General features: G+C 46.2%; 1 protein-coding gene across 2 annotated transcripts in view; it reads left to right on the forward strand.

Annotated features, from left to right (window-relative positions):
- Window positions 1–12,104, forward strand: part of LOC146863385 (disintegrin and metalloproteinase domain-containing protein 33-like) — a 460,898-nt gene that overhangs the window by 432,247 nt on the left and 16,547 nt on the right. For both annotated transcript variants that reach the window (XM_085642820.1, XM_085642819.1), the window contains exon 19: window positions 8,135–8,273. In XM_085642820.1, the coding sequence (XP_085498946.1) occupies window positions 8,135–8,273 (139 nt within the window). The remainder of the gene's footprint in view (window positions 1–8,134; window positions 8,274–12,104) is intronic.

The following is a 12,104-nucleotide window of genomic DNA, read 5'->3' on the forward strand; positions in this document are numbered from 1 at the left end:
TCCACCAGCTAGGCTTTATGGTAAATCACCAAAAGTCCCACTTGATACCGTCTCACACAAAGCAATACCTCGGTGCCACTATAGACACCTCAAAAGCTATAGCCTATAGCCTATCCCAACTCAGCCAGGATCGCAAGCATGCAAGCCCTGCACCAAAAGTTCCTTCTTCAGCACTCTCTACCAGCAAGAGTGTTCATGAAACTAATAGGGATGATGGCGTCTTGCATTTTCATAGTGCCTCATGCAAGACTTCACATGCGTCCACTCCAAGAGTGCTTGGCACACCAGTGGAACCAGGCCCAGGATCAGCTGACAGATCTGGTGTTGGTGGACGGCCGCACTCATTGATCTCTGCAGTGGTGGAACACCACAAACCTTTCCAAAGGGCGACCGTTCCTGGACCCGGTTCCTCAGGTGATTCTAACAACGGACGCATGGCTCTCCGGCTGGGGAGCGCATCTATTACACCTCACGGTGCAAGGGCTATGGACGCCACAACAGAGGTTACTCCACATCAACCATCTGGAGTTATTGGCGATCTTTCTAGCCCTGAAATCGTTTCAGAAACAAATTTCAGCCAAAGCAGTCCTAATTCGCACAGACAATATGACTGCAATGTATTACATTCAAAAACAGGGGGGGACACACTCTCCCCAGCTCTCCCGCTTAGCACAGAGCATATGGAGATGGGCAATTCCACAAAAAATCTTTCTCCTGGCACAACACGTCCCAGGCTTACAAAACACCATGGCAGATCTGCTCAGCAGACAAACGCAGCAAATGCACGAATGGGAACTGCATCCACAAGTTCTTCGCCCATTCTTCCACAAGTGGGGCCATCCTCAGATAGACCTCTTCACCACCCACGAAAACAAAAAATGCCCAAGCTTCGCCGCCAGATACCTACACCCATTGTCCAAAGGCAATGCGATATGGATAAACTGGTCAGGCAAATTTGCATACGCCTTTCCACCTCTCCCGCTAATTCCATTAGTGGTAAGGAAGCTACAACAGCACTCCCTCACACTCATTCTGGTAGCTCCGACATGGGCCAGGCAGCCGTGGTACACCACACTACTACAGCTATCGGTGGTACCACATCAAAAACTGCACCTGTCCCCATGCCTCCTAACCCAGAACCATGGAGAAATCAGGCACCCGGACCCAGCTCAGCTCAACCTTGCGATCTGGCTCCTGAAATCTTAGAATTTGGATACCTTAATCTTCCCCCTGATTGCATGGACATTATCAAGGAAGCCAGACGTCCTACCACTCGAGCATGCTATGCCGCAAAGTAGAAGAGATTTGTGGTTTACTGCCGTAACAATACAATCAACCCTTTAGATGCATCCATACAGCACATCATATGCTATCTGCTCCATCTTCAAAGGTGTAACCTGGCATATTCATCCATACGTCTACACCTAGCAGCAATTGCTGCTTACCTACAAAACAGACAGCATTTATCACTGTTCAGAGTGCCTGCTATTAAAGCCTTTATGGAAGGCCTTAAACGAGTAATTCCACCCAGGGCACCACCTTCCCCTGTATGGAATCTAAACGTAGTTCTTACAAGGCTAATGGGTCTGCCTTTCGAACCAATGCATAAATGTGAGCTACAGTTCCTCACTTGGAAAACAGCTTTCCTCGTAGCTATCACTTCCCTTAGAAGGGTTAGTGAGATACAAGCGTTCACTATACAAGAACCCTTTTTACAGATACATCACAGCAAGGTAATACTTCGCACAAATCCAAAATTTCTGCCCAAGGTCATTTCCCCCTTCCATCTTAATCAATCGGTGGAATTACCGTTTTTTTCTCGCAACCCCAATCTGTTGCGGAAAGGGCTCTACATACACTTGATGTTAAAAGGGCTTTACTGTACTACATACAAAGAACGCAACCTTTCAGAAAGACTAAACAGTTGTTTGTCTCCTTCTCTCCACCGCATAAAGGCAACCCCATCTCAAAATCAGGGATAGCTAGGTGGATTGTAAAGTGCATACAAATTTGCTATCACAAAGCAAAAAGAACATTATCTGTTCCACCTAAAGCCCACTCTACAAGAAAGTTAGGGGCTTCTATGGCTTTTCTAGGGAACATACCCTTAGATGACATCTGCAAAGCAGCCACATGGTCAACACCGCACACCTTCACAAAACATTACTGTGTAGACGTGCACTCCAAACAACAAGCTAGTGTGGGCCAGGCTGTACTAAAGACACTATTTCAAACCACTGCAACGGATACCGGTGGTCGCCGCTAGGGCTGGGTACTGCTATATAATCTATGCAAAAGTGTATAATCTGCAGCTCATATGCCTCGAACGGAATATGCTACTTACCAGTATGCATCTGTTCTTGGCATGTAGAGCTGCAGATCTATACACGCCCACCCGCCTCCCCGGCTGCCTGTATCCGTTCCAGTCTATCTTATTTAGATACAACACACATGGGTTTCTTACTATTATCACTGCGCTCCATCTTTTCCCTGCTGGCGAAAAACAATCTGAGGATGGAGCCGAAGCCCATGCGCAGTACGGACCGAAGGAGGAGTCACCGAATTCGTGACTTCCAAAGACTGTCCAAGAAGAAAAACAAACTGCAAACATCCGGGCCCAACACCAGATGGCGATCTATGCAAAAGTGTATAGATCTGCAGCTCTACATGCCAAGAACAGATGCATACTGGTAAGTAGCATATTCCTTTCACTTAAACATCTGCAGTCAAATTCTAATTGGTGCTGACAAGGCTAAGGACCTGATTTAGATCTCGGCAGACGGGTTACTCCATCACTACGGTGACTGATATCCTGTTTGACGAAATATAAATCCCATTATATCCTATGGGATTTATATTTCGGTGGACGGGGATTTATATTTCAGTGGACGGGCTATCTGTCACCATTGTGACGGAGTCACCAGTCTGCCAAGATCTAAAATAGGCACTGTATAAACAAATTCAAGTTAGGAGACAGAATTTAGTCATAAGAAGCCCTCAGCCGCTCACGTTGCTGGGGGTGGTTTTACAAGTACTAGTTTTCTCAGCTCTGGAACCTGCTTTCTGAGTGTGGAATAGTTGCTCCCCACCCAACCACTGTCCTTTGCTATCGAAGTAGAGCTTTCTAGCTGCCTCGATTCCATGTTTATGTCAACAGCCCTAGTCCCTAGTCCGAAACGTTTATCGCTGAATACTAGTGCTGCAGCTTCAACTTGCAGCGAGAGAGTTCACATTAGAAGGTTCACTTGTGATCAGTCTGCAATTAGCAGATGCCTGCCAGGACATTTTTAGAGACACTGTAAGCATGTTGTGCAACAATGCAGATTGTTGAGTGCTGTTTGATAGACATCAAGAACCCTAACAAGGAAGAGGGAAGTCCATCGAACTTCTTCACTCTGAGTAAGAGCCCAACAGAATAACAGATTCATATCATGTCAAGCGTGCCCCAAACCCAACTCATGCAAACCCTGTCTATTGATTAATCCTGCATGTGAAACCAGAGGGAGAAGGTTAACATTAAATAGTCACCCATCCATCAGCAAAACATTGTATTTAAGAAAAGAATTCTATTAAACTTGCTTCCAAACATTGCTCCCTTTACTCTGTATGGGTAGTTCCAACGGGGTCTCCAATAATCCCAGCATATTTTAAGATCTTCAGTTTCGACGTTCTCTCATTTATGGCACATTGCCTCTTGTTCATGCTGCCGAATCTGAAGCTCATTCTAATGTTTCCATTCCATTGGTTTGGCACCTGTCTATCAGGTCTTTAGGTATTATGAATCCACAACGTGCCCCCTTGAGACCACAGCGCTCAGGTCACTCAGTGTATTGGACCATTGGATTAGTCACATATGCTACGATGGTGTAGAAATGTGCCCAGTCCGCATGTGACAAGCACCAGCGTTTGGAAATGACAAGTCTAGATCGCGCAGTGTACAGAGGGAGCATTTCCTTGGTAGCTTTGCTGAGAGGTGAGATCTTGAATATGGCTTTCAGGCTGATCAGGGACATAGTGCTCCAGGGTATTTCATAGGCACTTTGACAGCTTTCCCTTTGTGCATTTTCCATCCGGCTCGTGCATGGCAGATCGACCTGTTATCCGTGAGCGAAGGGCTCCATGGCTGCATTAACTGAGGGAAGCGCTTAAAAGTATTTTAGCTCTTTTCTTAAGTAAACCTTGATCACGGGTCATGGGGTTCTTGCATTGACGCTGTGGAGTTAGTTACCCGTAGGTCTACTGTGGTCGGTTTAAGATTTACTCTCTCAAAAGTGGATAGATACAGAGAATTAGTCGGTTCGATGTACTGTCTGCCAATTTATACAATAATAGCCAAAGGGCATACTGTTCCGAAATCTCGGTTCCAGGTGTTTTTCACTTTCGGAATCATGGACGCAGGGTGGGTTAATGAACGGGATGTAAACTTACTCTCCTAGAGTGAAAATTAGGTCCACCTTTAGGTTTTTGGTGAAGAATTCCACGCGATCTCTTTTGACGATATAGGCATGAAACATGTCAACCTTATACCTATAACTAACATAATTCATTGGATTACACCCTTACCATCCAGGAGGCGCTAGGATCATCATTTTCTCAGGCTTCCCTTACTTATTAAACTTGACATAGATATTATCACTTGAATTAAATTTTCCTTTAGAAATATCTGTGGTCAATTTTTGATCACACTTTATTCCAAACTTACCACTATTACAATAGGGATACAATACTTATTCCCAGTATCACTTTTCCAAACTGAAAAGATCTCCAGCAAAGAGCCCCCTTAAAGAGCCCGTTGAGGATTGCAGCGCCGGCCCAATGAGGAGCTGCCCGATGATGAAGAATGCCACCTTTTGGTGGGGGAGGGCACTTGCTTCTACAAGCTAATGCTTCTGGTGATCAGAAATGTTCCAGGCCCCTAATTAGGCACCTGGAACTGAGATTTCAGAACAGTATACCCTTTTGCCATTGCTACTTTAGATTTAGACTCAATCTGAATGCCCAGAAATGGATCATCCAGACTCCCCTTATAGAAGCATTCGGGTAGAAAATGTCCTGAAGGGACAGGACCAGCACTCCAGTCAATTCTATATGTGATATTGCCTAATCCAAGCATCGCACCTGGGAAGTTAGACCCGTTCACAATTGCTATTTTCTGCAGGTTCACTGAGAGACTGAAATTGAACGTCAAATCTCAGTTCCTTGTTCCTGCTCTGCGGATGGGACTGTTCCCACAATCGATAGACCATCAATATGAATGGAGTTACTACTTCTGCCCCTCAACACCTTCATTTGCCAACAGTAGTCTTTCACATCTCTCTCCGCACTATTCTCCAGCGTTCGCTGGTGAGGAATATTCTCCATGCACTTTTGAAACTGGTGTTTCAGTGAGGTTATGTATAGAGGTGGTGGTATAGTTAATAGGGTACAGGCGCCAAAAGGGTAATTCCACTGAGAATATATGATTCGTATCAGCTGTAGTTACGGTGCTGTAGGGTTGCGAGAACCACCTGCCTCTCTAAAAATTGTGGCCTTTGCAACCAGAGAACATAATATGAATTCCCCAGCACATGTGATGTAAAAACAACAACAATTTCAGATGCTATTCACATGTAATTAAGAACAAAACAATGTATCAAAATTATTTATTTGGCCTTTTATTCCTTCTTCAGGCTTTAAATAGTGAACTGTTCTCAAGACAACATGTGTTTCGTCGCCTCCGTATGGCTGTACATGCGACTTTTTCAAGGCTTTATAATTCACTTAAGCGCAGTATTAAATGTGGCGATAATTTTCGCGGAAACGCGGCGTGAGGAAAGAGGACGCGGATCGGCGGCTCATAGGAAGAATTCTTAAAGGACACCAGAGAAACGGTGACTTCATAATTAAAGCCCACCAGCATTACTAGTGCCTCGCGCCACAGGATAGTGTGGCCTGGAATTATTGCCACACTTAATACTGCGCTTAAGTGAATTATAAAGCCTTGAAAACGTCGCATGTACAACCCTACGGAGGCGACGAAGCGCGTGTTGGCTTGAGAACAGTTCACTATTTAAAGCCTGAAGAAGGAATAAAAGGCCATAGAAATAATTTTTATCCATTGTTTTGTTCTTAATTACATGTGAATAACATCTGAAATTGTTGTTGCTTTTATATCAAGTGTGCTGGGGAATTCATATTATATTTCAGTGAGGTTAGCTGTGCCAGGGGCAGCGTGTGATTTTAAAAAAGTGGTTGAGTAATCAAAGAGCCCCGATGAGCCCTGCGCAAGATATTCTGAGCACACAGCGGTGCAAGTTCTAATCAACGACGATGTCTCAAGATGATGAACCAAATCCAGTTATGGGCTGTGTCAGATGCCTCTGTTCGCTTCTCGAAGCTGACGGGGACAATCTTGTCTGGGCTGCGGAAACTCCAGGGGGGATCAGGGCAGGACACGTTCCACAGAAGATTGATGCATTAACTCTCATTAGAGAAAACCAGAATACTAAAAAAAAAAACTAGTAGCAAATTATTGTCTAACTTCTATGCCTTATGTTCTTTAACTGAAGAAGTAGTTTATCTATTGAATTCAGTCAGCACAAAAAAATATTTTACAAGTTCCGATAATCTTTGCTTCCCTGCATCCATTAGATATTGGAGCTTATGGACCATTTTGTTTAACTTGTCTAGTTTGGTATCTATTTTTGATTTTATGTGTCCTCATTTTCTTATCCTTTCCACTGTGATGTGGCCTCAGTAGGCCAGTTTTACTAGTGATGAAGAGACATTCTGGGATCAACTTGGGTCTCTCAGAAGGGAAGATAGTGGAAAAGGAAACTGTCATTGTTCCCATATTTATTGTTTATAAATTCCCCAAATAAATGTGAAATAGATATAATAAGCTAATTGCAAATTTTCATAAAGAACAACAACTTAGCTTTCGTCCGAGATTCTCAGGTGTCATTCCTGTTACATGAAGATTGTATGAAGAGAGTTTACTGCATTACAGATCATCGAGCAGCAACCAGGCAGACATCGAGGGGCATATGCATAAGAAAGGGGGCAGCATCAAAATCAATGGGTGTTGCCGCAGAATGTCCACCGCAACACCTATTGCCCACCCCTTACACGCTAACCATAGCGTGAAAGGGGGCCTTATTAACGTGGCTTAACCCTGCCTTGTAAATAAGGTGAAGGGTTTATCGCCACCAGAACGTAAAAAAAGTGGCATTCCTGTGGCGATAAGAGCTTGTAAATTTACCCCTGAGTGAGGTCCATTCTGAGTCAGTAGATCATGTTTGGACTTAAAGGGAAGGAGGAGTCCAGTAGTGTAGAAACTGAGTGGCATATTTACAAGCCCCTATCGCCACAGGAACGTGACTTTTATCGACATTCCTGTGGCGATAAGCCCTTTGCCTTATTTACAAGGTGGCGTTAAGTCACTTAACATGGCTAAGTCCGCCTTGTGAATGAGGCCCCTTTTCAGACTATACTTAGCATGAAAGGGTTTCGTAATGTATGTTACGGTGTGCGTTCCACCGCAACACCCATTGATTTTGACGCTGCCCCATATTTACAAGGGCAGTGTAACAGGTGAAATGAGGAGAAATGCTTTATTTCTCCTTGTTTTTGCTGTTTCTATGTTTGCTGCGTTGTACAAATCACCATTCTGGATTGCTTATATGCAGGAAGGGATACTTTCAGGCACATAAACAATCATTCCCCCGATGCAGGCACTCTTGCACTATGGTGCAAGGGTGCCTTCACTGGAGCTATGCAGCTGATATTAGCGCCAGCGCGGTGGGAACCGCAGGGCTGCACCGTATTGTTGTAAATACGGTATAGCCCTGCGTTTCTAAAATATTGGAGCGCGACGTTAGCCTTCTTGGCTTGAAGCCGCGGTCCGCCATTTTAGTTGTAAATATGCCCCTAAGGTGCAGAAAGCTTGCATTTTCTGAAAGAATGGTATTTTACCCTCTGTCTGGAACTTCTGCGGTGAGCAGTCTTGAATGCGTACATTGCTGTATGACCCGTCGGCCGGTGTCTCCCTTCCCCTCGGTAAGGAAAAGCACAGTGCTAAGTATGTATACAGCGACAAGTGCAGCAGTTTTGGTTAACGAGCAGTAGTGCTGACTCTCCCCATCTTTCCCTTCAGATCATACGGTGCTCATGGTGGTTCTGTTGGTGTTATTCATGGTGGTCCTTCCTCTGGTGGCTGGTGTGCTCTACTACTGCTACCGTAAAGATAACTCCTTTGTGAACCGGGTCCTGAAGAAGAGCAAAGCCACGTACAGGTGAGTGGGCAGGGGGGATGCTGCCTGTCAATAAAGAAAAGTTTCTCTTCCTGGTTGCCTACATTGCTGTTCCCAAGCTCTTTGTCTCCTTAACTGTATATTTGTGATGCAGACCGCCTGACGTGAGTGTGTTTTATCTCCTTGAGATTAGCATTTTCAGAAGGATTGTCTGAGCAGGTAATGTGGTGTAATCATTGTGGTGTTGCAATAAGGAAAACAAAAACATTTAGGGTAGCCGAATACAAGTCAGACTTGGTCCTACTTCAATATAAACAGTCCAGTCCGCACTGCCAGCCAGGTGCCTTCTTGAAGAGAACACATGGGAGAGGAGTTGGCCTAACGGCTAGGGCGTCCGACCTCGAATCTGGGGAACTGGGTGCGAGTCTCGGCAATGACGCTAAACATCCTGTGATTCTGGGCAAATCACTGAATCTCCCCGTGCCTGACAAAAATGAATGTGTCCTCATGTAATGCAACTGGTGCTATGTAAAGCGCTCTGATACCTGATTCGGGTCAAGTTCGCACTATATAAAACTCTGTAAAATAAAAAATAATAAAAAATAATTTAAAAAACATGAAATCCTATACCAGTTTCAGCCTTCCTGGGCCTTGCCAGAGGCCTTCAGCTGGAGCACTATGGCACAGTGAGTGCTGGGCCGTGTTTGTCCATACCTGTCACATTTATGGACCCACATCTCAGCGCACTAGTTACACTTACGGTATCTCAGTTAGGGGGCGCCTACATTGTAATATTAAAATAAATGTTTCCACCACATCAGAGGATGTCTGCAAAAAATGCATCATGCTATAAGGCTGAATCTGCTCTTGTGTCTCGTGTGTCATGTACTTGCACTAAGTGCAAATTGTGCACAAGCAGTCGCTGAAGGACCAATGAATGAATGCTACTTGTAACAAGGTAAAATGCATTTATTTACAACATTATAGGTAGTTATGGCTGTGATCCTATCCAAGATCGATTATGGAAACATTATTTATAATGGTGTTCCCGCTTATGCTCTTCAACGCCTTCAACTGGTGCAGAACCAGGCAGCTCGCCTGGTACATGGACTATCTAAATCTCACCATTCCTCTCCCCTTCTCATCGCCCTTCATTGGCTTCCCATCAAACAACGGGCCCTTTTTAAACTTGGCTGCCTTACCTTTCAAGCTCGGGCGGGCACAGCTCCCGTTTTCATCAACTCTGCCATCACCAATTATCTCCCTTCTAGAGATCTTCGCTCTTCCACTAAATCCCTACTTGTCATTCCCCGTTTCAAGAAACAAAGATCGGACGGCCTGAAATTTTCAGTCCTCGCGTCTACCTTTTGGAATACCCTTCCGCTCTCCATTCACCTCTCTCCCTCCTATACGGAGTTCCGTAAGTCCCTTAAGACCCTTTTGTTCCAGCAAGCTTTCAGTCCTTAGTCCCTCAGCTTCCCGTGCCCCCATAACGCCCAGGACTCCCTCTAGCGCCAAGAAACTGCATAGTGTACGTGCGCCTTACAAATTTCCGAAAATTCAAAATTCAAATTATACAGTTCCTTATTACCATTTGGGTCAACGGCACTGTGCTCTAGGTCTCTTTGCAGTGATATCTCAAGTCTGTGTGTGGATGTGAGCATCCTACCCTGCGCTCAGTGGGGGAGCAGGCACAGACTTAGATGAAGACTCCTGCCACGTCAGGCTGAGACAGAAAGTGTGAGCAATCACTGCTTGAAGCCTCCGGGGCCCCCTTCGAGAGACTGAGCCAAAGACTCTACGGCTGGCAGACAGCAACAGTTAAAAAGCGGTGCAATTTAAAAAGTAAGACTGGGACATAACCACGTTACAGGTCGTCTTTGTAGCACACTGTTCCCCAGGATAGGGTCCCTGTTGGTGTATTTGCATGTTCTAGACCTCACTATTCGCATTACCTATGAGTGCGTTGAGAGCTATGCTGGACAGTTATCTCTGAGGGTGCTTAGTGGTTGCTTATGGTCTTCTAAGCCCCTGTGCATAGATCTTCTAATCCGAGGGCATAAGTCAAATGCTTCCTGGAGTACTGTTAGCCTCACCCTTGCATAGGCTGCATCCCCTCCTCAAGAAGCCAATGGCCGATCCAACAGACCTGAAAAACTACCGGCCCATCTCTCTCCTCCCCTTGCAGCCAAAGTCACCGAGAGACTCCTAAAGGCCCAGCTGACCATCTTCATCGTAGAGAACACCATCCTCGACACCTCACAATCTGGGTTCCGCAGCAACCACAGCACCGAGACCGCCCTCCTCGCCGCCACGGACAACATCCGCTTACTAGTCGGCCAGGGACACACCGCGGCCCTCACCCTCCTAGACCTCTCTGCAGCCTTCGACACCGTCTCTCATCGCACGCTAGCAGCCACACTTCACGATGCGGGGATAGCAGGAACTGCCCTCGACTGGATCCAATCCTTCCTCTCCGGCAGAACCCAGAGGATCAGACTCCCTCCCTTCCTCTCCGAACCCACCGATATCATCTGCGGAGTACCCCAAGGATCATCGCTCAGCCCAACGCTCTTTAACATCTACATGGCCCCCCTCGCCGCCATCGTCCGCCAGCACGGACTCAGCATAGTATCCTACGCCGACAACACCAAGCTCATCCTCTCGCTCACAAAAAACCCCGAAGACACCAGACTCTGCTTCCATGAAGGAATGAAGGACGTCGCAGCCTGGATGAACAACAGCTGGCTGAAGCTCAAGTAGGAGAAGACAGAGGTCCTCGGCCTGACCCAACACCTACGAGACCTCCACTGGCTCCCCGTCGAGAAGAGGGTCACTTTGAAGCTCCTCATCCACACCTACAAATCCCTTAACAACATCAGGCCCAAATACCTCAACGAGAGAGTCTCCTTCCACGTACTCAAGAGGAACCTCCGCTCCGCTGACCTCGCCCTGGCAGAGGTCCCTCGCATCCGCAGACGCAGACGCAGAACAGGTGGAAGAGCTTTCTCATACATCGCAGCCAAGACCTGGAACGAGCTCCCTGTGAACATCAGACGCTCCCGACCCTGCACACGTTCAGGAAGGACCTCAAGACCTGGCTCTTCGACTGATCCGGAGCTGTCCCCCCCCCCACCCCAGCGCCTTGAGACGCTCACGGGTGAGTAGCACGCTTTATAAGCCCCCTGATTGATTGAGTGAAAGAAAGTGATTGACCTAGAAACAATTAACCTTGTGAAGTCATGAAAACTGGGGCCCCTGCCTGGTGTATTCATAGCAAAATAAAGCAATACTCAGGGTTCCAGGAGCCCTTGATGCTCCTGGGCACTGATGCCACGCGCCTACATCACTATTAAATGTGTCTGGGTAATCACAAGAAGACACTTGCTACTATTATTTGTTTACTGGAACGAGGATACACTGAAGACCTCCCCTCATACGAAAGTCTCACGAGTACTGTGTAAAACCCCCTGTCTCTCCTTCCCGATCGCTCTGGATGGATGCCCCCTCTCTGTCACTAGTAACACGCAGGCCCCTAAGAGTGATCGACAATGCCACAAAATGTGTTCCACCTGAAATAACTTGAGCGTGTTTGATCAGCCTTAAAATTTCTAAAGTTGCTCTCGATGGCTTAAAGAAAGCAATTCAAGCCCCATTGTAATTAAAGTGTTTAGAGTCGTGGTCTGAGATACCCACAAAAACGACTCCCCTATTCGGAATCTACAGCCCCACCGACACTGATGTATCGACATAGGCTCCGTAGAAAAATATATGGAGGAAATGAGCTGGGAGCCCAAGTCTGTGGACAATATAGACGCCCACCTTGATCGAACCATCGCTGTTGTGAAAATAGCGATGAAGGCCATTGCAGAC

This window comes from Triturus cristatus, chromosome 2_2, assembly GCF_964204655.1.
Source record: "Triturus cristatus chromosome 2_2, aTriCri1.1, whole genome shotgun sequence".
Classification (NCBI taxonomy): Eukaryota; Metazoa; Chordata; class Amphibia; order Caudata; family Salamandridae; genus Triturus; species Triturus cristatus.